The sequence below is a fragment of the Python bivittatus genome, unplaced genomic scaffold (genome assembly GCF_059951505.1).
Source record: "Python bivittatus isolate LINGU-HERP-01145 unplaced genomic scaffold, Pbiv_v1 ctg000480_np1212, whole genome shotgun sequence".
NCBI classification, from domain to species: domain Eukaryota; kingdom Metazoa; phylum Chordata; class Lepidosauria; order Squamata; family Pythonidae; genus Python; species Python bivittatus.
The window spans coordinates 70,701,581-70,726,822 of record NW_028277075.1 but is presented as its reverse complement, the minus strand read 5'-3'; the positions used below and the strand labels follow the sequence as shown (position 1 = coordinate 70,726,822).

The 25,242-nt window shown below is 41.1% G+C and overlaps 2 protein-coding genes across 4 annotated transcripts; both read right to left on the bottom strand.

Annotated features, from left to right (window-relative positions):
• Window positions 1-5,334: 5,334 nt before the first annotated feature.
• MRPL16 (mitochondrial ribosomal protein L16) lies at window positions 5,335-10,200 on the bottom strand. 3 transcript variants are annotated; one of them, XM_088146241.1, is made up of 4 exons: window positions 10,069-10,200; window positions 9,093-9,158; window positions 7,278-7,426; window positions 5,335-7,103 (listed from the first exon to the last, which is right to left on the bottom strand). In XM_088146241.1, the coding sequence occupies exons 1-4, from the start codon at window positions 10,124-10,126 to the stop codon at window positions 6,618-6,620; spliced, it is 759 nt and encodes a 252-aa protein (XP_088002367.1). In that variant the 5' UTR covers window positions 10,127-10,200; the 3' UTR covers window positions 5,335-6,617. The 3 variants fall into 3 exon arrangements, with proteins under 3 accessions (XP_088002367.1, XP_088002366.1, XP_088002368.1); XM_088146240.1 differs by having other exon boundaries at window positions 10,033-10,160; XM_088146242.1 differs by lacking the exon at window positions 9,093-9,158 and having other exon boundaries at window positions 10,033-10,164.
• A 3,619-nt stretch (window positions 10,201-13,819) lies between these two features.
• LOC103060851 (cobalamin binding intrinsic factor-like) lies at window positions 13,820-24,695 on the bottom strand. Its single transcript, XM_088146247.1, has 9 exons — window positions 24,608-24,695; window positions 21,998-22,174; window positions 18,390-18,533; window positions 17,576-17,731; window positions 16,991-17,169; window positions 16,720-16,906; window positions 15,721-15,856; window positions 15,248-15,366; window positions 13,820-13,992 (listed from the first exon to the last, which is right to left on the bottom strand). The coding sequence occupies exons 1-9, from the start codon at window positions 24,678-24,680 to the stop codon at window positions 13,931-13,933; spliced, it is 1,233 nt and encodes a 410-aa protein (XP_088002373.1). The 5' UTR covers window positions 24,681-24,695; the 3' UTR covers window positions 13,820-13,930.
• Between the last annotated feature and the right edge of the window lie 547 nt (window positions 24,696-25,242).

The window sequence follows — 25,242 nt, the reverse complement described above, 5'->3', positions numbered from 1 at the left end:
TAGGAATTTGCTTTTGATGAACCTTTTTAAATAAATGGTAAAGTTTAAAAATAAATGAAGTTATTTGAACATCAGTATGTAACCTTATGTCTGTTCACTGAACTCCTAAACTAGTGGGTGTAACCATACAATTACATTAATTTTGAGGAACAACACATTCTTCTTCTGGCCTCCTGTACAGCCTACATCATGTCTGCCATGAGGTTTGCAGTATCTGGAGGAGGGTGTGGCAGGAATGGCTGTACGAACATAGAAAGAAGTACTAAGGAGCTGCCTCTATGTACTTTTAGGACACCAACTGTAGCTGAACGTTTTCTTCTCACTGCCAGTTATTATGCAGAGATGTCCTGGTAAACGGTGCCCTTGGAATGCACAACTACAAGTAGACTTCTGGATGGTACCCTTTCCGTCTAAAACAACTCTGAATTGTACAAGTCCCAACATGGATGGGGCACAACAGTATTATATAAAAGAGCTTGGGGGAAAATAACCCAATGAAGAAAATTTTGTAGTACAATCTGGATCCTATCTAGATCTGTGAAAGAACAGTTTGTAATATCTTCTTCAGCTGCTCTGTGGTGTCTCCCAACTTTCCTATCTTATAGTCTAAAATCAACTCTGTGACTCATAAAATGGGCCCTGTTCTTTCTCCAATTCCATCAACTCCTATTATACCTATTAATATATCTGGGTATTTTTCCTCTTGCTGAGCAGAAGATGATAATGATTATGTTATGCTGCATCATCCTCATCATTATCCTGGCTTCTACTATTGGGAGCTTCTTTATCTGACCGCTCATTCCTTGTTCTTTGCCACTTGACTCAGATATTTTGTTGTTGTTGTTGTTTAGTCGTTAAGTCGTGTCCGATTCTTCGTGACCCCATGAACCATATTGTGCCAGGCCTTCCTGTCCTTCACTGCCTCCCTGAGTTTGCTCAGTTTCATGCTCATTGCTTCAGTGATGCTATCTAACCATCTCATCCTCTGCCGTCCTCTTCTCCTTTTGCCTTCAATCTTTCCCAGCATCAGGGTCTTCTCCAAAGAGATCTCTCTTCGCATTAGGTGACCAAAGTATCTGAGCTTGAGCTTCATTATCGATCCTTCCAATGAGCAATCAGGGTTGATTTCCTTTAAGATTGACTGGTTTGACCTCCTAGCAGTCCAGGGGACTCTCAAGAGTCTTCTCCAGCACCACAGTTCAAAGGCATCAATTCTTTGGCACTCAGCCTTCTTTATGGTCCAGCTCTCACAGCCATACATTACTACTGGAAAAACCATAGCTTTGACTATGCGGATCTTTGTCGGCAAGGTGACGTTTCTGCTTTTAATATGCTATCTAGGCTTGCCATAGCTTTCCTTTCAAGGAGCAAGCGTCTTTTAATTTCATGGCTGCAGTCTCCGTCTGCGGTGATCTTGGAGCCCAAATAAATGAAGTCTGTTACTGCTTCCATTTCTACCCCTTCTATTTGCCAGGAATTGATGGGTCCAGATGCCATGATCTTAGTTTTTTTAATGTTGAGTTTCAAGCCAGCTTTTGCACTCTCCTCTTTCACCCTCATCAAGAGGCTCTTTAGTTCTTCTTCACTTTCTGTCATTAGGGTGGTATCGTCTGCATATCTGAGGTTGTTGATGATTCTCCCTGCAATCTTTATTCCGGCTTGTGATTCTTCCAGCCTGGCATTTCTCATGATGTACTCTGCATATAGGTTAAATAAGCAGGGTGACAGTATACAGCCTTGTCGTACACCTTTCCCTATTTTGAACCAATCGGTTGTTCCATGACCGGTTCTAACTGTTGCTTCTTCGCCTGCATACAGATTTCTCAGGAGACAGGTAAGGTGGTCTGGTACTCCCATCTCTTTAAGAATTTGCCACAGTTTGTTGTGATCCACACAATCAAAGGCTTTTGCATAGTCAATGAAGCAGAAGTAGATATTTTTCTGGAACTCTCGTGCTTTCTCCATGATCCAGCGAAAGTTGGCGATTTGATCTCTAGTTCCTCTGCCTCTTCGAAACCCAGCTTGTACATCCGGTAGTTCTCGGTTCATGTATTGCTGAAGCCTAGCTTGTAGGATTTTGAGCATAACCTTGCTAGCATGTGAAATGAGTGCAATTGTGCAATAGTTTGAGCATTCTTTGGCATTGCCCTTCTTTGGAATTGGAACATACACTGACCTTTTCCAATCCCGTGGCCACTGTTGCGTTTTCCAAACTTGCTGGCATATTGAGTGCAGCACTTTAACATCATTGTCTTTTAATATTTTAAATAACTCAGCTGGAATACTGTCATCTCCACTAGTTTTGTTGTTAGCAATGCTTCCTAAGGCCCACTTGACTTCACTCTCTAGGATGTCTGGCTCAAGGTCAGTGATCACACCAGCGTAGACATCAGGGACATTAAGATCTTTCTTGTATAGTTCTTCTGTGTATTCTTGCCACCTCTTCTTAATCTCTTCTGCTTCTGTTAAGTCCCTGCCTTTTTTTGTCTTTTATCATGCCCATCTTTGCACTAAACATTCCTTTCATATCTCCAATTTTCTTGTAGAGATCTCTAGTCTTCCCCATTCTATTGTTTTCCTCAATTTCTTTGCATTGTTCATTTAAGAAGGCCTTCTTATCTCTCCTTGCTATTCTCTGGAAATCTGCATTCAGTTGCTTATATCTTTCCCTTTCACCCTTGCTTTTCGCATTCCTTCTTTCCACAGCTATTTGTAAAGCCTCATCAGACAGCCATTTTGCTTTCTTGCATCTCTTTTTCTTTGGGATGGTTTTAGTTGCTGCCTCCTGTACAATGTTACGGACCTCCGTCCATAGTTCTTCAGGCACTCTGTCTACCAAATCTAATCCTCTAAATCTGTTCATCACCTTCACTGTGTACTCACAAGGAATATGATCTATGTCATACCTGAGTGGTCTAGTGGTTTTCCCTACATTCTTCAATTTAAGCCTAAATTTTGCAGTAAGAAGCTCATGATCTGAGCCACAGTCAGCTCCTGGTCTTGTTTTTGCTGTCTGTATAGAGCTTCTCCATCTTTGGCTGCAAAGTATATAATCAATTTGGTTTCGGTATTGATCATCTGGTGATGTCCATGTGTAGAGTCGTCTCTTGTGTTGTTGGAAAAGAGTGTTTGCTATGACTAGCTTGTTCTCTTGACAGAACTCTATTAGCCTTTGTCCTGTTTCATTTTGTACTCCAAGGCCAAACTTGCCTGTTATTCTGATTACTCCTTGACTTCCTACTTTAGCATTCCAATCCCCTATGATGAAAAGGACATCTTTTTTTGGTGCTAGTTCTAGAAGGTGTTGTAGGTCTTCATAGAAGCGGTCAACTTCAGCTTCTTCAGCATCAGTGGTTGGGGCATAGACTTGGATGACTGTGATATTGAATGGTTTGCCTTGGATACGCACTGAGATCATTCTGTCGTTATTGAGGTTGTACCCCATTACTGCCTTTCCCACTCTCTTATTGACTATGAGTGCAACTCCATTTCTTCTAAGGGTTTCTTGCCCACAGTAGTAGATATAATGGTCACCCGAATTAAGTTCACCCATTCCCGTCCATTTCAGTTCGCTGATTCCCAAGATGTCGATGTTCAATCTTGTCATCTCATGTTTGACCACATGCAGCTTGGCTTGATTCATAGATCTTAGATTCCAGGTACCTATACAATATTGTTCTTTACAGCATCGGACCTTCTTTTCACTTCCAGATGCATCCACAGCTGAACGTCCTTTCGGCTTTGGCCCAGCCGCTTCACTCTTTCTGGAGCTACTTGGAATTGCCCTCCGCTCTTCCCCAGTAGCATATTGGACACCTTCCGACCTGAGGGGCTCATCTTCCGGCGTCGTATCTTTTAGCCTTTTAACATTGTCCATGGGGTTTTCTTGGCAAGGATACTGGAGTGGGATGCCATTTCCTTCTCCAGTGGACCACATTTTGTCAGAACTCTCTGTCATGATCTGTCTGTCTTGGGTGGCCTTGCACGGTATAGCTCATGGCTTCACTGAGTTACACAAGCCCCTTCGCCACAACAAGGCAGTGATCCATGAAGGGGTGACTCAGGTAAGTCGTATGCAAATACAGAAGCTTACTGGTATCATCTTAACCGGGGCAATTGGGGTCCTCCAAATTGCTGCATTTCTATTTTCCATCTGGACTAGTACAGGTCTAGTGGTGGTGAGAATGTTTCACCAGGTAATGCTTCACTGGGGTAACGGTTTATAGAAAAATAACCATCAACTTAAAGAAGCCTATGCAATCCAGGTAAGTGAGGATAAAAGACAGATCAGATTCCTAAATTGATTGTTAAAATCAAGTGAAAAGGTAAAAGGTATCTTATTCTAATTCGTAGGAGGAGAAACTATCTGCATATTAGGGTCGATACCTCCATGGTCTTTTTTGGTGAATGTGCTAAAATACCACTTGCTATCTCTGCATCTTTCCGTTTTCTTTCCCTTTCCTTTCAGGATGGATCTGTAAGATGACTTTGGCCTTTCAGGCTTCTCCAGTCCTTTCTCTCCCGTGCTTCCATTTTTGGAGATGTCACAGCCAACGATTAACCTGTCAAAATGTTTTAGTTGGACTCCAGGGTATGAAAAGGGGAAGAAGGAGCCAGAATAGAGCCAATGCTTAGGAACTTCAGCTTGGGATGGGGGAGTGAACATTAGAACACAGCGGTCTTTTTCAGAACAACTTCCTAACATCAACCAAACTAAATCCTGATTGATCAATCAACACTAATACTTAGATTTAATGGGGCTTCGTTACCAGTTATGCTGGCTCCTTCTATCCAGTGTAAAGTTTTTGGAACTGAAACCAAATCTGTGGGAGACATTTGAAATGATTCTTATGGAAGATAACAATAAGCTATAGATCCCCCTGCCTTATCTTTGCTCTAAAGATACGATTCAAAATGTATATGTACCTCCTTGCTTTGAAATGTGAGGTGTTTCCCCGACTGTACTTTCTGCTTATGCTATGTCAAAAGAAACATGATGCCTTCCAAGAATCTCATGTCCTAGCTACAATGGTATGAGATTAGACATCTGGATAACAATCTGTCCCAGATTTTCTCACCTTCTGAATAATATCCAGTACTATCTTTGTAATCCTTGTCATTCCAGTCACAGATATGTATATATTTCTAGCTCGTTTAATTCTGTGACTGCAAATTCTGGCCCAAGCTGCAGACATCTGTAATGGAGGCAGGGCTCTCATGTTCATAAAGTTTTGTTTGGACACAAACTCTATCAACGTATCATTTTTATATACTGACTTAATACATTTCTTACATACTAAGAGAAAGTTTGTCTTTTATTTGAACAATGAAAACTTACTTATTCAAACATGTAACATTTATTGCTTTTGATCATGGCCCCAGTTGGGGTGAGAGAGAGTGATTGGCAGATTATTCATTTGACCCTTTTAGCTTCCATTTGAAGTGAACTCATCATTAGATACGGAAAGGGAGATCTTTGTATAATGAACTATTCTTCCTTATTTGTGCTGCAAAAGTTATTCCAGAGTTATTCTGCTACTGTTCCAAAAGCATAGGTGTTAACAAAGGAATCTCCTGAATAAAAAGTTTATTTCATCTAGAGTCATGTGTGATGGACTAAGTCAACAAAGAATTGCTCAGATACAGTAGTATGTGGGAAAAAAACTAGTTCAGGTCTTAGAATCTCCTAGGATCTTCCCAGTTCAGCTCCAAATACTGGAATAAGCTTCTTTTCCATCTAAATTTACAGCAGGTAAATACACAGATACACATTTTTTTTAAATTTTCATTAAAGGCTGTCTGTACCATCTGACTAGTATTCATTACAGTCTTTTAATTAACACATAAAAGAGGGCAAGCAGCAACTGGCAGCTTCTAGTTTCGTTTTTACTTCTAAATTGATCCCTGAGACATTCTTAGTAAATAAAAATGGTGGGATGGTATGTGGGGATGTCTGGGAGACAGGAGGAAGACCCTTGCCTAGGCTGCAGGTCTTCCTCCTCCCTCCCAAGGTCATTCCCACATAACACTGCATGTGGTAGACAGTGCTTTGCTTGGAGGTGCACACTTGCCCAAAGACAAGGGTATACTAGAAGGCTGGGCGGTGATTTCACTGGTTTGCTTTCTGAAAAATATTATTTTGGGAAAGAGCAGCCATTTTGTGAATAGGAAATAATTCCCATAAAATGTTCCAAAATGCCCAGTGTGCCCCCTGACCAGTGGCCTATATCTGGCTTACAGGAAAAATGCCTCCAGCCTTAAAAGGAATCATGGAAGATAATTTCTTTACCAAAGTCATTAGGCATTCAAATATTTAAACCAGACTTTGGGAATTCTGTCTCAGCTGTTCTTCCCAATTCAAAGATGCATTGGAATTTGTCAGATTAATCCAAGGCCAGGTGATCTTGGTCTAAATGTCAAACACTGTAGCAAGCTTCCATGCTGAGTTTGTGTATCCCAAGTTCTACATCATTATCACCACTCCATCACTCTCCATATTTATCAGACTTCCACATATAAAGCCACTCACTTGTTGCTTCACCCACAAATATCTTCTGTTGAGAAAGACAAGGTTTCCAAAGAATTGCTGGAGCAAATCAGGTTCCACAAGTCTTCGCTCATACCCTGTCGGGCAGGTAGAACCTGCCCCAGTAGCGACCCTTGTATTGTAAGTCATAGGGGCTCAGATATTTCCGTATTCCCAGCATATTGGCGGTAACAATGCGCTCAAACGTCCATGGATTCTGGTTATTACGCTGCCTCTCCTCTTCTCTGTCCCGCATCTCTTGAAGGGTTTGCTTGCTGACTGCTTGGGCTTGGAAAGGCAACTTCTTGGCCACTTGAGTTAGGAAGTGTTTCACTTCAGCAAACTCACAGTGCCCACCAATTTCCACTATGAGTCGACCTGTTTTCACTGCGGAAACATAGTGGTCAATTGCACCTTTCCCACCACCCATGCGGTGTCCTAGTCCTTTCCGGGTAATGGGCTTGTACGGAGCAGGGACTCTCCACACAGCAAACATTGTCTTGGAATTCATGTGCCGGTTAATACTCAGGCGCATCATTTCAAAGTGAGTCCAGCGGAGATAGCCACCACTCATAGCCTGCAGGCGCGGGGGGGGGGGGGGAGATGTTTATAATTCAGGTAAGAAAGACCATGATTAGATAAACTGTCTGAAAATTGCAAGAGGGGATCTCCTCTTTCATATCCAATTGCTATCTTCTCATACTTTTGTTTTATTCGACTATGAAACCGCACCAAGACGACTCTTACTCACCAAAATACCATATTGTCCTTCAGTAAATTCTGTGGCTTCTGTAGAAGGACCTCGGATGTCACGCAAATTCTTAAACTCTCGCCTAACCTTAGGCAAATTTGGCGCTCTCTCAACAATTCTCAGTCTGGGTTTCTCAGGAATGACTATTCCTAGAAGAATGGAATTATAGACTCAGTTCTTCTCACAACTGCCTTCTAGCTGGACTACCCAGCAGATTTACTCAGATTCCAGAATTTCAGCTCATGGACTATGCTTGTGCCTCCCAATTGCCTACTTACTGCAACCGTACAGGAGCACTATCACTATCTTTTAAAACAAAACAAAATTATTTAGAAATTAGTAAGTCAAGAGACCAAAGCATCTTACTTATGAGCGTCCAGTTAAAGTTTCGTTTTCCCCAATATCAGATAAAGGAAACTCATAGGTTGATACAAACCCTGTCAAGTTTTCTGTATGTAAGGACCAACTTGGAAGAAAGGCAGGGAAAAAGCAAGTGCCAGCAAGTTAACCTAAAGGCAGAGAGAGATACCATCTACGGACAGGAGGCAAGCGCATGGTTTTGACCACAAGAGGGAGGACTCGAAGCGCATGCAAAAACTGTGTGCCTATTTCACCTTTGCAACTACAGTAGTGTAAACTGGTCCGAAGCTGGAAGTAGATTTCAGTGACGCTACTTGTGGGCATTGATAAGTATCAAAGTTGTTTTTACGTCCCTCAGTTAAATGTAAGCTGTGACCAAGGAAAGGGCCTATCGTGTTGCTAATGCTAAAGACAGAAGCAGCAGCAGACAGGATGGCTTTGTTTGCTGCTCCACTGCCTTTGTTGAGATTGCACATTTATTTAAGTCCTTTGCCAAATACAGCCAAATCTACATTTGAAATAATCAATATAAGAGGCCGTGTGGTATGATGGTGAAAGGGATGACCTAGGAGCCGCTTCTAATCCAGCCTTAGCCAAAGAAGCTCAACTATCAGCAGCATGACTAGCACAGCGCAATTGGTTTGATTTCAGTTTGAAGGCAAAGGACTTCTAATAGATGGCACAGAATTGCTTTGCTAAATATTACAACGCGTATATATAGGAGACCATATACATTAATTGCATGACAGCTCAAGGGCATAAATTGGGAATATTTTAGGAACAGAAAAGAATAACAACATAAGAAAGGTGTTCCGATTAAGTATCCGTCTATCATGCTGGAAAGTTCTCCCTCCTGAAATTCACGAGGCACTCGCTATATTATACTTTTAGAGCCTTGTTGAAGACCTATTTCTTCATTCACACTTTCCTTATATGAATGGGTTTGGGCTTCATTTTTATTCTCCCTTCTTTCCCTCAGTTTTAAACTAGGTTATTTTTTAATTTATTATGTATTTTTTATATTTTAATTGACTGGATACTGTTTCACGTTTTGCTAAAATGAGAAGTTATGTACAATAAATACATTAAACAAATAGCATTCATAGGAAACTATTCTATCTTTATTCAGTGATTTCTGCCAAATTTCAGCAACAAGAGTTTGGAGCGTTCAAAGAGCTGAAAAGCAGATGGGGAGCCCTAGCACCAATCCAAAAGAAAGGTGTATTTCTCACTCCGTGTAATACTACACATGCCTATTTGTAAGTCAGTCCCAGTGACTTCAATTGAACATACTCCCAGATCCATGCGTCTAGTCTGAGGCTTCACACAACGGGCGACGACTGAATAATGATGTAGGAATGCAAGCTATACTGTACATTTCACCTTGCCACCATTTAAAAACAACAATAAAAGCAACACCATTTTAGTAGCATTCTCCCCTATCCCTCAGCATACCTGTATAATCTGGAAGCGGCCCATATTTCCTATAGCCAGCAGTGAGAATCTTGAGTCCACCAAAACCTAAACAACAAAAAACAAATAAACAACAAAAAAAGAAATGCACAAAAAGCTATTGCCGAGAAGGAACTGGCCCATGCACAAAATCTTATCAAGGCATCTTCCCTCTAACAAACCAGTAGCAGGTCCTGGAAATATCTCTCTTCTATATTATGTAGGAAGTTACAGTTATATTTCCTCCAAAGACACCACGTTGTTTTGCCTGTTAGGCATACTGACGGGGTATGGTGGAAATTATAGTCCGAACACTTCTGCAAGTCACAGCAGCTCATCTGAGTCCAGCAAGAATTTATCCCAGCAGCCCTGGCTATACTAGAGGGCAAAAACCAGTTACAGTATCACATGAAAAGAAAACAACAAGGAAGCAGACATAAAAAGCTGGATGAACGAGAAACAGAGAATAAACTGCTGTGTCTGAAGACCATCACCGACCCATCTCGCCCAAGCTCGCAACTGAGGACAGAAGGGCCGCTGCCTGAAAGAGAGGCACCAGACAACAAGGGCCCGGCCTCCAAACTTGATCACGAGCTCATCTTTATTATAAATAAGACCTGTAGCGGGTAATGACAATTTATACTGCAGAGAGTTTCTCTGCTTTCGCAACTGTGATAGACAGGAAATATTTGCCTCTGGGATCTGGTTATCATCCGCAGCAACCTCGCTCCAATCACAAGCCCCACTACTGCGGGGCAGAGAGGCCGGCGTGGAAGAGGAGTCCAACCATTCCACTCCCGTCCCTAAAGAGGGGGTGGGCTTTGCAACGGGACCGGTCACGCGAAAGACTTCACCGCTGCGCTGCAAAAGGCACAGGGCCAGAGCACGGCGCTGCGAGAAGGGGCGCGTCCTCCCTCAGTGTACAGTACACTGTGTACTTTACCCGTAAAGCAGCAGGACGGCACGGCGACCCTCTGACCTGTCGGCGCCGGCGCCCCCGGGAGGGCGCTTAAGGGGCGCCCGACCAGCCTCCACATTCCCTGAAAGCCGAAGACGAGCCGCTCTCGCAGAAACACCAGGCGGGATCCCCCGTGGCGACCCGACAAAGCAACGGAGAGAGCTACAGCAGCCCCCCACCCCCGTCTTGCGAGGAGCGCGGATCTAATCCATCCGGGCAGCAGCACTTCCGGCAGGAAGCACTCAAGGCAAGTCCCCAGGAAACAAGCGCCGCGACATCTTGGTTCCGCGGAAGCGACGAGCGTTAGCCGCCGCTCCGGTGCCGTGGCGGGGAAGGCTGGGGTGCTGGGAAGGGGAAGCTTGATTCGTCCAGTGTTTCCTGCATGTATATTTTACATACCGAGGCAATTTACCGTCTGTGTCATATCACGGCTGATAAGAGGGGCAGTAAAGTTACCGTGCTGGGCGGGGCCAGCCTAAGCTGTGGCAGCAACTCATCTCGCATCTTAAATATCAACAGATTGCACAGCGGAGAGTACAGCACTGGTGTCTGTTGATATTACGGATATTTTCTTAAAAAAATAAAATTCCCCTGGCAGACGGTGGGTTCTTATTTTATTTATTTGTTAAAGAATGGGCAGTCATAGACTACAGGGAAAAAATAAAGCTAAAATACAAGATGAGAGGCATAAAGGCCTTTTCAGAGCAGGAACTGAGTATGCCTGATTGTGTTCAGCTCCAGCAATTTCTGACCAGCATTGCTATGATACAACATTTGGCCACTTTTCTAGAAACGTTGTGGTCCCGTCATGTAATAGGAAGCGCACATCTGGATAGTTTGCGATTAGGAGAGAGTTTAACTCCAGCCTCCAAGGGTAATAAACAGGGCATTTCAGAAAAACGTGCAACCGCCTCATTGTTGGTGGGTGAATATGAATATGTACACACTTTAGATAGAGGATATCCATGGCAGTGGAGCATCTCAGTATGATAGTGTGAGAGCCCTTATGTATGATCACAAGTACGTGATCAAAATATTTGAAGGTGGTGAAAGGTGAGTGTGAGTTTGTTGTAACAGAGGTCTGGGGTGTTCAGTCCGTCTTTCTGTACTGTGCATCATGATTGAGATTCTCCACTTGACCTTGCTCCAGGCTTCATCTAAAGTAGGGATTTCTCTAGCCAGAAAAGTGCTTTTGCAAAAGCGCAAGGGATGGTGGGTTTTTAGTGCATCTGTTCTTTCAATCTTTTGATTGAAGTTTTGAGAAGCTTCCCGATGAGGCTTTTGAGCAATCGTCTTCTCTGGTCCGTTAGCTTTTAGGCCAGAATGCCATCGGGGTGCAAGTGGTGGGAGCCATCCTTGTGGAAGCACCCTAAGGTAAGAATTAAGCTGGAAAAGTGATGGCCAAACAGGAGAGTATCAATGTATGCCTTTGTGTTATTATTATCTTGCTTGGAGAATTGCACTACTGTCTACTGTCTACCCAGCATAATCCCATTCAATGTTTTATCACTCGCACTGATAAAAGGGGTGTAGTCAGTCTACATGTTTTATGTGCCCATCTCAATTTCTCTGTTTACCTCACCTCAGATGAAAGATGTTCAGGTGAAACAGTCATTATAAACATGCAGACAGTGTTTTGAATTTTAGAAGTATAGAATCTCATAATATTGATACTCCAATGTTTGTACAATGAAAGAAGCTTCTATCTGCAATGAAATGTTGCCAACAGGGAAAATGGGGCTAGAAAATTGCAATGTGAAGAAAAACGTTTGAACGTGTGCTACAGTGTTGTGAGTTTTTCTGTTTTGTTTCCTCTGCTCAAATGCAGTTTTGTCAGGAGTAATTTGTAATATGTAATAAAGATGTTCATTTACAAATAAGTCACCACCCTTTGAATATAAACAGGAAAATCTTTCTGTTCTCTAAAAACAAAAGGCAAAAGACAATCAAAGTCAAGATGGGGGCTCATTTCTACAAAGCATTTGATATTTCAGAATAGCACTTAAATAATAAAAAGGTGCGCATGAGGTATGCAAAATACCTGTGTGGGTATTTGTGGTTATTTGGATGTTCGGGGGAGGCTCTAAGGAGTATTACTGCTAATACTGAAGCCCCTATCCACAAAACCTCTGAGAGTGAATTCTAATGTCTTTGAAGATGTATGGTTTGACATATTTTCTGCCTTAAAATGTCATCCAGACGAATTGTGAAACTGCTGTACCTTAAAAGGTTCATTTGAAAGTAGTGTTGTCATCTGGAGAGGAATACAGATAGCCGCCAGTTTAAGAACAAGTTTCGTTCCCAAGGTCTGTCCTTAAATTTGTGCATAAGCCAGAACAATCATATTCTGTATACAGTACACAATACTGTATAAGTAGTATTGTGTAATGAATTTGAACCATTGTATATTTAACTGAAAATTTGCTACAATAGGTTCCGTTCTTAACTATGGGCTGTCTGTAACCTGGGCGTTCTTAACTCGGGGACTACCTGTAAAGCAGGGAAATCATGCCCCCCCTCCATCCCCACCAAGCCTCATTTACAAAGTAATTAGAAGTTTCGACCTCTTTTTTCTGGTCTTATTAATTCTTATCCTGTTGCTGGATACAGGAAGTCCACTGGTTAGGAAGGCAATTGGGACTGGAATTTTCTTCCCTAAGCAATGTGGTTATTAAGTGGGATGTCACATGACTGTGTTGCTTAGTGATGGCAATCCTGGCAGTTCTGGTTGCTGTTGTAACCCCAGGACCACACAGGTCGTTAAGCGGGAAGAGGCGGGAGTCTCAGGCAAGGAGTGCAGGGGGATGGGGGAGCACTGCTGGCAGGCGCTACAGAAAATGAGGGATAAGTTATTTTTTCTGTTGGTTTTTAGTTGGTTTTATTTTTGGTATATTGTAAAGTGCTTTGAGTCCGTTGACATAAGGCAGCATCAAACTGGCTGATTAATTAAATGTCCAAGGTGCCTTGTCTCTCTCTTTAGAGGGCAACCTTCTGTTTCAATAACTGTTACAAAAGACAGGGTGCATTTGAAAACCAGAGTTAAAAAGAGAAAGCAGATGTCTATCAGCAGATAGTTCACCAGAGAAAAAAGTCATCTGAACATAGTGTTTCCCATTTCAGTAAGTTGTATTTATTTCTCTTTCAGTTATATCATGCATGTCTAAATTTGTATTAATCTATGTAAGTTAGCATACACAAGTGTTATTCAAGTGTCTGCCTATTTATTTTGATTATGTTTCAGCTTGCAGCTAGCCTTTTCCTTCCGAATCCTGAATATATTCTTGCAATATGTGATAAAAAATTGTCAATCCTTTTCAAAGTAGAGGGTTTATCGATGCTATACTATTTTGTAAAAATTTACTTTTGTGAATGTGAAAGAGATCGGTGCTTTACTGATCTCAGCATTCAGTTATTAAACTATTTGAAACATACACTACATAGCACACATGTATAAGTGAGCATATGAAAGTGTTACTCAAGCCTCCGCCCTTTTATTTTGATTATGTTTCAGCTAGCCTCTGAGTTTTATTTATTTAACTACATTTTGTACGTCCATCTTTTCTTTCCCTATGCTCAATATACCCCTGGCAACATGTGATAAATAATTGGCAGTCTTTTTCAAAGTAGAAGGTTTTACCAGTGTTATACTATCTTTTAATCTACTGTTGTCTAGCAAAAATGATTTACTTTGTGAATGGGAAAGAGATTGGTGCTTTACTGATGTCGGCATCCAGTTATTAAACCATTTCAAACATACACTACATAGCACACATCAAATCAGCATTTTTATTGTCATCTTGCCATATCTTTTTGTCTGGAAGGGGGATCTTCTGATACAAAGCAGGCTTGAATCTTAGTCCTAGGTCATATTTTAAGTGATAGCTCAGTATCTAGTGAAATTGGCCACAATTTGCTCATTATCTTTTGGTTTGTAGCTGCCAACACCTGCAAACATAAAAAAGTGATGTTGAAAGGTGGATAGTGCTCCCGAGATTAGATATTTTATAAACCTTAATATGTGCAGATGTTTGAAAACTGGTTTTACATTAGATATATGCAGATACTCAGCTGCTCTCCATAGATGGCCATAGACAGTCATGATAATGAAAAATGATGATATGCATACAGTAAAATCACAGCACAAGCCCCACCCTTTCATACTTGCACCCTGATGCTAGAAGCAAATGCATAAGCTGTACGATTTGGGTCATGATGTCATGAGCACAGTTGGTCACTTGCCCCGTGCCCCCGAAAGGATGCCTATGCTGCAGCTGCCACGTGAGCCCAGCCAAAGACACAGCTTCTTTAAGGAGTAGAAAAGTACTACAGTCATGCTTTGAGGTGCACTGAAGCACCTTTTTAGAATCAAATCCAAAGCATTGCATAGTCCTACGCTCTATAACGTAGCATGTCTCAGCTTTATCCATATGTATAAATGAACCTCACTGGATAGTGGTTAGGCAACCATTCATTATCCCAGTTAGTCGTCTCAGTCTTCAGGGTTCCCTCTGTCACCTTTGAATTTTCACTTCACCTTGCTATTGTACCCCTCAACCTCTTCTTTGACTTCCTATTTCATCTTGATGCTTTGCTCAGTCTTTTTCTGGGACAACACTTCAGCCCTAACTTCAGCATTTGATTGATGCCCTTGCTAATGCAACTGTCTTCCTCGACTGTGGGCTGAATTGATTAACAAGACAATAACCTTGATTTTCTTGACTTGCATATCAGTCACTACTGTCAGTAAGTAAAATCTGTATACAATATTATGTTTCCTCTGTGCCCCTTGCCTTTTGGGAATTGTGCATTTGAACAGGCTCTCAACTGGCTGCAGCACTTGGCAAATCTTGTCTGGCCTCAAAAGCTAAGCAGTGTCAAGGCTGACTCGTCTCTGGATAGGATACTTCTAGGAGGTGCCAGGGCTAAAGGCCAGACTGGGAAGTTGAAAATATATTCTGGAAGAAGGCAATGACATATCACTTCTGTGTTGCAGCTGAGAAAACTACATGGATATATCCATGAAGTCATGAGGAGTTGACCTCGACTTGAAGATTTTACCATCTGAACAGGCATCCACCTAGTTTTTTTGGTCTTGTTCATTATTATTATTGTACAGCTGCATATTCCTTAACAGGTTAATCATAATTAATATAGGAGAAAAATGTTGCAGTTATCCTTCTTCCCAAGATAATATATATACCTTGTTCAAGGGGTGCTTTGCCACTGAGGAACTGCCAGTAGGTCTTTTCATTGGTGCTGGCTTGGAGGGCATTGATAGAGGTGACCATGGGGCTGCAATGTGTCAGCCCTGTTTGAAACCTGCAAGATGCCAAATTCATTACAAAAGCAGCAAAAAAGGAGGACGGATTAAGAAAATAGTGAATTATATTATAGTAACTTAAGGGAAATATCACACCAAAGAAAAAGGGAAAAAGAAAAGATCAAGAAGGTTGTAGGTGAAAATAATTCATAAACACCAAATATTCAACTTTATCCAGTCTCCGACCCCAAAGCCGGGAAGTAGAGTTTAAGATACATTGGTAAAATTTTGAAGTTGCACTTTGTCTTGAATTGGTAATTTAGAAAGATCTGGTAGTTCACATCCTGGGTTGAATGACCTCCCCAAAATCTCAGAGTCAGCATCTATAATGATTCTACCAGGAGTCTGTTTACCTGAATTCACTTGGATTAGCTTGTTGAGCTGCTTCCAAGGCAGTCAGCAGCACAGAACCCTTTGGCACTTTCACAGTTATGGAAAAGTTGAAATGAGGTTCTTTTATCACATTGATTACGTTATAATGCACTGTTACTGCAAAGGAAGAGAGGGGAAGGCAGGTGAAATTACTCATTACACTCTTGATGTCTACTGGCAGTCCTGGACCTGCACAGCTGAGATGGGGAGAGCCAGTGACGTGAGCTGAGACTTGGCAGCAAAAATTGGCATGCATTTAAAGATTTTCTAACTCTATGTTACTATAGGTAGGAGTTGCAGTTGTTTTTCATCATTATGGAGGAACCATTAAGTAGAAGCTGCAGATCCAGAACACTCAGTTAAATGGATCATTCCAGGGTGGGCAATCCACGGCCCCCCTCCCTTTTTTGTGGATCCTAGAGACTTTCAAATTAAATGAAAAACTGCCAAGCTTTCGTGGCATAATTTTGTGGAGGATCGTGTGATTGTTCCTAATATCATAGGCCGCTAAATGGCATTCCTGTGTTCTGATCCTGCTTCCTGCTACCTTTGGGCTCATCAAATATAGGTTTTAAAGTATTGCTAAAAAAATACTTATCCTTGTTTAGCATATTGCATTGCGTCCGTTTTCAGGGAAGTGTTCCAAATGCAATCAGATGGAACAAACATTACCTGGGAATAGCACTGTCCCTCCACCTCCAGCCTCCATCATTCCCTTTCTTCCAGAATAGCTGTTGTGTGTCTACAAACTCCAGATAAGCCATAACTGCAAAGCTGTGGCTTTTCCCAGTGTGGAAAGGTGGTGATGGGGGAAGGGGGATCTACAATGTGGAAAGGTGGTGATGGGGGAAGGGGGATCTACAATGCAGGCTCATTTAGGCCTTGTCTCTATCTCACTAGCCAAAGTTGCTGCTTTTCTCTCCTTCAGAGAGCAGAGGGGGTGCCAGAGGAGTTTCTTCCCACTGAAGAAGCTGCCTTACCATTTTCAGAGGTACAAGTGAGACCCCTCACATCCAAGTATGTTTTGCCCACAAGAGAAGGCAGGATCTGAGAAGCATCTGCTGGAGGGCTAAAGGCTCCCTTGGTGACCTGATCCAGGACTACTTCGAGGGTCTTTTCACAGTTCCATGCGGTAGGACCGTAGAACTCCGAAGTGACATTGAGAGCCTGGAAATCAGCAAGAGAGAGATGCTCAGCAAGACTCCAAAAGATGAAGACCAGATTCCTGGATTCTCTTCCCTTCAGATGTACCTGCATTGCGAGGCCAGTGCTATAGATGTTTCCAAGGGTACCATTCTTCTGCTGTTCATCAAGGATTTGCTTTGTGATCCGGGCCAAGGCTTTTTTTATAGTTCCTGTTAGTTCGCTTTGCTGAGATGAGATACCCTTATCCACGCAGAACAGGGCCAGACTTGCCACGGCACCAATATCTAAATCACATAGGACAAGGGATCGCCCAGTGAAAAGAAAGTCAGGAGTGTTTTCCGGTCCAGGAAGAGTGAATGACCTCTTTGGTATAAGTGCTAGACAAGCCGATATCAGAGAGAAGCAGCCCAAACAGAAACAGGCTGTTTATTACAAATTGTCATTGTGGGTGGACTAATGGATTACAGGGATTTCTAGCTTATCAATCACTTGCTCACCAAGAAGCTCACTGGTGCTCCAGTAATCATTTCTCAGTCCAACCTACTTCCCAGGATCATTACCATGTAATATTAGCAGGGCTATCCTGATGTCCTTGGAAGCTCAGAGTAAAAAGGTAATTTAAAATCATATACAAAAATCTTATGTGTGTGTGTCTGTGTTGTGTCTGTATGGAGGATGGAATGGTCTTACCTACAGAGAAACGACCCTGGAATTGGAAACGATTATCCAGGGCTGCGTCGGCAAGGGCTGAGGCAGCTGTTTTAAGTTCTGAACTTTTCTCCACACACAGAGCCAAAGTATCTAGAGCCAATTGGTAGTAGTCTGTCTTGGGGGTCCTAGTAGTATCTGAAAGGTAAATACGTTTATGAGTTACTCTCTGTCTGGTCACAGAAGACGTCTACCCTTAGCCCATTACTATTTGGAGGTTGAGTTCAAAACATAGCAGAAATAGAAAAGTACTATTAAAGTATGATTGGAGAAGGGGAGATCTGAAATCAGACACCTGATGTACATCTGTAGGACTCCAGTGCAATTTATAACCCTGATGGTGCAGGATTCTAAATCACATGAAATTACCTTTTCTCAGCTAGCACTTTCCAGATCAATTCCAGTTCCAGAATTCCCCAGCTGGCAACTGAAATGATTCAGTTGCCATTTGTAAGGTGAAATAGGGAAGAAACTAGATTCAACTTTTCTGAGGAAAAGTTATCCTATCTCGTTTTAAGGATGTTTGTAGGCAACTAAAGTTGCACTAGTCTTTCAAATATAGAAGATAAAATGTTCCTCGTAACAGGGACAAAGAATAGATATTGCCAAGCTGGCTAAGAGAATATCTACAGCATAGACTGAGAGATGGGCATTTCAATTCAGTTGAGTACCATCCTTGCAACACAGAGGTGGGGGAACAGCACAGAGAACTGGATTCGTGCATTAATCATCCATATTCTTGTTATCTTGTCACCTGAGTGATAGGCAGGAATCTAATGCCCATTCGCCTTATTACCGAAATGCTTAATCTCTTCCTTTGTTTTCTTCTCAAGGACCTGGACCAGGTTGACATGCTTTTCTGGTGTGCTGACATCAGTAGGATTCTGACAGGCGGACCGAAGAGCTAGGACATAAAGGGCCACTTTGCCAGAGGACATCTCTGCAAGAAATAATGAGAGAGGACGGAGACCACAAAGATTGAGCAAGCAGTCCTTTGGGAGCAAAACAGTACCCTTTCCCATCCTCACTGGAAGTCTAGAAACTGCAAGCAATACATCTGGGAAAGCGGTCTTAAAATTGGAGATATACCTGGAAGCCCCATCTGATTCTTCTTCCTTGTAGACATTACAGAATCTTCTTTTTTTAGATAAACCAATGATAGCTTCTATGGGCTAGAGTTCCTGGTGTCAAATGCATCAGACTCTAGTCCATCAAAGCCTAGACCCATATATGGCTTCATTAAAAGAAACTCACAGTGGTTATTGTAATTTCAGCTCCAGGAAAAAAATGCTTCTAAGCCTTTTAATGAAAACTGTTTTGCGAGGGCGGAGCTGGCGTCGCGGCGATACGGTGGGCGATCCTGGGCTCCCAGGATGGCAGCCGATATCTCCTCCCCGGGACGGTCCCGATGGACCTAAACCGTCCCGTAGAGATGGCGATTGCAAAGGGCACGTCCCGCGGATCTCAGGGACGCCGCAAGTCCCAGATTGATCCCGGGAGAAGCTCTTGAAGCCGGCGGAGGAGAGCCAGCTAAAATGGCTGTGAAAGCCGGGACAGCTCCAAAGGAAGAAGGAAGAGAAGGGTGTCAACTGGGTGAGATGGACTTTTACTATTCAACTATTCTTAGAGAACACCTTAAGTAACTTAAAGAGATTTTTAAAAGTGAAGAAAAGTGGATTAAGCGGCGAGATCGAGCCTTATAAAAAAAGGGGGGAAATTTTTTTTTTCTTTTCAACTTTCCCTTTTTAGTGGAATTGGCAAGATGTTTTTCTCTTAAAAAAATATATATATTTTTAACTGGATTGGCTTTTTCTTTTTAATACTCAATAACTCTTTATCTTAAGCCTTTTTTTTGACTAAGATTTCTTTATTGTTGTAAGAAATTTATACTTTTTGATTTTGAAACGGGGAAAGTGGAGTTAAGAGAAAGTAAATGAAAGAAAGTTACACTGCCATCTAGAGGCTCGACATAGTGCTCTTTTTCTTCTATTGTGACGCATGCTCAAGGACCCTGGGCTTTCTAAAAAGATAGTGGGATGTGCATGTTTATACAGGTGCCATCCGTAACTATAAACAAGAAAGTGGAGTTGAAAGCGATTTTGAAAATATCAAGATGGAAAGTTTGAGCTAGTCACAAGAGCCCTGATTAGTGGCAGTAGCTCTTCTTTCTGCTAGAAGCTCTGCTTTGCTCTCCATTCCCCCCTCAGTTGGATTTTTTTAAAGAGACTTAGTCTTTCCCTTCCTCTCCTTTTTTTTTTTTTTCTTATTTTTGGCAAGAACAAAGATAAAGAATCCTTTGACTCAATGAAGGTTTATCAATATAATAAACTATACGAGAAACACAATGCAGAAAAAGATCTTTAAACTATTGAGGATGACTATAAAAAACTGGAAGAAGAGCTGCAGAAATTTCTGCAAAAAAAAAAAGAAAAAAGATATTGAAGCTAAAATGGACTTAATTAAACATAAAACGGGATCAATGGAAAAGGAAGAAATAGTACAAGAAATCAGAAACATTAAACAGAATTATTGTGAGGCTTATAAACTGAGAATTAAAAGGGTTAATCAACTGATAAATGAAGAGGGACAGACTTGTTCTTGGCACTGAGGGTGAGAAAAAGATTATACAAGATTATAATGGAAAATCGTACTAAGAGAATGCACAAAAAGAAGAAGTAAAACAATATTGAAAGAAACTACTTCAGATGTTTAAAGAAAAAACGAGGGGAATACAACAATGATGGAACTGACAGAAGCTTCAAAAGCAGAATGTTTGAAAAGACATTTATTATTGCTTTCTCTTATCCAATAATATAGAAAAAGGAATAAACAGCTAGATATTTTGGGATATTGAATGAAAAGGGTGAACTCAAAATTATGCAAGCGCTGGAATAAAGTATAAATTTGAGATATATAGTTAAAAATTGTATTTGATTCTAAATGTTTTAAGAGATTAGACATTTATACATGGTTGAATATAGTAACATATAGATTTTAAACTAGAGATATTTTTGTTGAAACATGTAGTGAAGAATCTGGTTAGAACTGTAACCCGGTTAGAACTGTAACTGATATTGTAACTGATACTGGTTAGAACTGTAACTTTTAAGAATTGGAAAAATTAAAAATTACTTATGCAGGAGGAAGTTATTGAAAATTATGAAATGTGCAGAGATGAGTTAAATTGAGATTTGAAATTAGAGTAAGAAGATAAGTAACTTGTTTTTATTAATGATTGGATGAGAAAATATAGTAATGTAATGGATTAGGAAACTTTATAATAGAAATTTGATATTAATTATTATATATATACACATATAATCGATAAATGAAAATGTATTACTAATCCTATTGAAAGTTAAAATTTCTTGTAATAAATGATTCTATAGATTAGCTATGAATGATTAATAATTGTTAATTGATAAGTATACAAGTATATTTTGAATAGATGATATGAGAATTTAAGATTATGAAAGGGGCACCAACGAGTTGGTAACTGGTTGACACACGCTATAAAATGGAAGATGCTTTTTTTTAATGCCTTTTTATGGTTGTGTTTGTTCATGTATGTTTTGTGTTTGTTGTAAAAATAAAAAAATATTAAAAAAACAAAGAAAACTGTTTTGCTTTTGCCATGAAGTTCTTAATTGCTGTTTTTGATCAATAGTTGGAACCTACTTTTTTTAGTCTGTTGGGAGATTTTTTTAACTGCAATTTAACACACACTTACATGAGAGCAGGATTCCTTAGACTTAATGTGATTTTTCTCTGAGAGGACAGATTGTAAATGTTTATGTCATTCAACAGACAGTATGCTGTCTGGAAATTTATTTTAAATATGAGATACAAATTCTGAGGATACTATTCAGTGAACATTGATCATTAATTTTGTTCCATGTGATTGGGGAATGATGACCCCAGAGCGGATTTAGGGGACAAAGGTGGGTTGCTTATATATAGTATGGGACTTTGCTCCTATTATGTCCTATACTGAAACATCTATCTTAATAGTTGTTTAACAGGCAAGCATTTAGCAGATGAACAAGTGTGGAAATACAGTGATGATGAAAATGTCACCATTCAGAGTTCTACCTATTATACTGCCAAGAAAAAACCTTAGCGGTAATTCTGGAACTAAGTGTTATTTGATTTTGGGAAGTATACAGTATCTTAGTCAAAACTGGGATGTACTAATAAAAACAAAACAAAAAATCACAAACCTTCATAATATTCCTCACAAACAGATAAGCTTACCAAGTTAGCCACACTTATCAAAAGTGACAGCTGAAATACTATTTCGATGTTTCCCTTTTTACAAAATGGAACAAATTAAAGATCTGAACTGGTTTATGTAGAAACCAATCAACTGGGTTATGTAGAAGCTTCTCAATTCAGGCATCATACCTGTTCCAGCTGTTTCTTTTATCTGCCGCACCAACTGCGTTATCACACTGAGATTGTAGTCCTCAGCCAGGTTCAAAGCAATCAGGACACTGGGATCAGGTTGACTGTCTAGCCCGGCCCAATTTTCCAGTTGTGTCTGGATGCCTCTAACCAACCACCGATGATCACTGGGGACAGCTAGAACCAAGACAGCCAGAGGTTTATCAAGAACAGCACTTGTTCCTAGAGAACTCTGATTTACAGTGGGGCAAAAAAGTATTTAGTCAGCCACCAATTGTGCAGGTTTTCCCACTTAAAAAGATGAGAGAGGCCTGTAATTTTCATCATAGGTATACCTCAACTATGAGAGACAAAATGGGGGGAAAATTCCAGAAAATCACATTGTCTGATTTTTAAAGAATTTATTTGCAAATCATGGTGGAAAATAAGTATTTGGTCACCTACAAACAAGCAAGATGTCTGGCTCTCACAGACCTGTAACTACTTCTTTAAGAGGCTCCTCTGTCCTCCACTCGTTACCTGTAGTAATGGCACCTGTTTGACCTTGTTGTCAGTATAAAAGACCCCTGTCCACAACCTCAAACAGTCACACTCCAAACTCCATTATGGTTAAGACCAAAGAGCTGTCAAAGGACACCAGAAACAAAATTGTAGACCTGCACCAGACAAGGAAGACTGAATCTGCAATAGGCAAGCAGCTTGGTGTGAAGAAATCAACTGTGGGAGCAATAATTAGAAAATGGAAGACATACAAGACCACTGATAATCTCCCTCGATCTGGGGCTCCACGCAAGATCTCACCCCGTGGGGTCAAAATGATCACAAGAACGGTGAGAAAAAATCCCAGAACCACATGGGGGGACCTAGCGAATGACCTGCAGAGAGCTGGGACCAAAGTAACAAAGGCTACCATCAGTAACACACTACGCCGCCAGGGACTCAAATCCTGCAGTGCCAGGGGTGTCCCCTGCTTAAGCCAGTACATGTCCGGGCCCGTCTGAAGTTTGCTAGAGAGCATTTGGATGATCCAGAAGAGGATTGGGAGAATGTCATATGGTCAGATGAAACCAAAGTAGAACGTTTTGGTCTAAACTCAACTCGTTGTGTTTGGAGGAGAGAGAATGCTGAGTTGCATCCAAAGAACACCATACCTACTGTGAAGCATGGGGGTGGAAACATCATGTTTTGGGGCTGTTTGTCTGCAAAGAGACCAGGACGACTGATCCGTGTAAAGGAAAGAATCAATGGGGCCATGTATCGTGAGATTTTGAGTGAACACCTCCTTCCATCAGCAAGGGCATTGAAGATGAAACGTGGCTGGGTCTTTCAGCATGACAATGATCCCAAACACACCGCCCGGGCAACGAAGGAGTGGCTTCGTAAGAAGCATTTCAAGGTCCTGGAGTGGCCTAGCCAGTCTCCAGATCTCAACCCCATGGAAAACCTTTGGAGGGAGTTGAAAGTCCATGTTGCCCAGCCACAGCCCCAAAACATCACTGCTCTAGAGGAGATCTGCATGGAGGAATGGGCCAAAATACCAGCAACAGTGTGTGAAAACCTTGTGAAGACTTACAGAAAACGTTTGACCTCTGTCATTGCCAACAAAGGATATATAACAAAGTATTGAGATGAACTTTTGATATTGACCAAATACTTATTTTCCACCATGATTTGCAAATAAATTCTTTAAAAATCAGACAATGGGATTTTCTGGATTTTTCCCCCCATTTTGTCTCTCATAGTTGAGGTATAGCTATAATGAAAATTACAGGCCTCTCTCATCTTTTTAAGTGGGAGAACTTGCACAATTGGTGGCTGACTAAATACTTTTTTGCCCCACTGTAGCTTGTCAGTGGAATTGCAGTTCAAGCTCAGAAATTGTCTCTATTATATGTTTCCTCTGCATTTGGTTGCGTTTGGGGATCTTGCTCCTTTTTTGCCCACCAAAGTCCTTGTTGTGATTACAGAACTAGTGAATTCTGTAATCACAAGGATTACTTCAAATTCACTGTATACGATATATCTGTGCAATGTCCATACAGTACAATTGAGTTAATATTCATGTAACAAACCTGTTCTTAATAAACGTTTGCAGAACCTGCCTGAGTGAAGCTTTTTTTTTGATTTATGGAAAATTGGAATTGGCAGTCATAGACTTGGCATGATGTGACATTTTAATTAATTCCATGAAAGAAATTGGTGCAACCTAAACACCTTATGTACTGATATTTCATAGAATGCACAAACATTAGACATTTTTACACATATTCTAGGGCTGTGCAAAGAGATGTTTTGCACAGTACATTACTGCAAATGAAGCACTTCCTTTCAAACAGCCACATGAACATTGTGAAGGACATAGCTGCTTTAACAGTTTAAAGAGGTACTTTACAAAGCATCTTTTTTGAATACTTTGTAGAGACCTAATAGCACTTAACTATAGGGTTAACCACAACCCCACATGACTACCATGACCACCCAATTTGGTGATGTCCAAATGTGTTGGACTACAACTCCCATCGTCCCTCATCCAGGTTAGTCATCAAGTTAGGGAGAGGCATAAGGTTAAGGAAGGCTGATCGAAGAGGAAGATTTATTTGAAATACTCACAACAAATTCCCGAAGAAATGGAAGCCATATTAGTGACACAAAACGCACACAGGATAATAGTGAAGAGGAACATTTTGGGCTACGATGTAGGTATGTCCTTTCTTTTAGGCAAAGACTTCCTTGATGTGATAGAATATTGGAAGTCAAGGTGAAAACCTGTTTAGTCTTCCTATATATAGACTGCTGGGACAGCTCTGGTTCCTCCCTCCCAACCTTTCTCCTCAGAATAGCCACTTGATTTCTAGCACTCTTGACTCTCCTTAACTTATCTCATTTTCCTCAATATTGTGTCTGAACTGGTTTGACAAGGGGATGCCAAAGAACAAATCCGTTAAGAGAAATTGGTGGGGCAGGTGTACATATTAGCAGAAGGAAAGTTATTATGTAACTTGGCAGCTGTTGCACACCATCTGTGAGCAAACAGCCACTTGCTAAGAAAGCATTTGTTGAGTCATGGATGTGGCACATGTTAATGGGTTGGTGGGATAAATTCCATGGAAGAGAAGTTGTGTTTAGAAAACAGTGAATTAAGCCTAATTGCACCTGTCCCTCCAAGCTTTCTTGCCCAGGAAAAATAGCACTGTATCTTCCTTCACGGTCCATGCCTTAAAAAGCTAAAGAAAGTGCACTGCACT

Bases quoted from the DNA above. Each gene is read 5' to 3' on its own strand.
- MRPL16 (XM_088146240.1), bottom strand. From the start codon at position 10,126: ATGTGGAGGCTGGTCGGGCGCCCCTTAAGCGCCCTCCCGGGGGCGCCG. The intron at 9,159-10,032 runs GTAAAGTACACA...TTTGTTGTTTAG, and splicing joins GCCGTCCTGCTGCTTTACGG to GTTTTGGTGGACTCAAGATT. The intron at 7,104-7,277 runs GTGAGTAAGAGT...CCGCGCCTGCAG, and splicing joins AAGGACAATATGGTATTTTG to GCTATGAGTGGTGGCTATCT.
- LOC103060851 (XM_088146247.1), bottom strand. From the start codon at position 24,680: ATGTTCCTCTTCACTATTATCCTGTGTGCGTTTTGTGTCACTAATATG. The intron at 17,170-17,575 runs GTAAGACCATTC...TATGTGATTTAG, and splicing joins CCAGGGTCGTTTCTCTGTAG to ATATTGGTGCCGTGGCAAGT. The intron at 13,993-15,247 runs GTATATATATTA...TTATGTTTGCAG, and splicing joins CAAAGCACCCCTTGAACAAG to GTGTTGGCAGCTACAAACCA.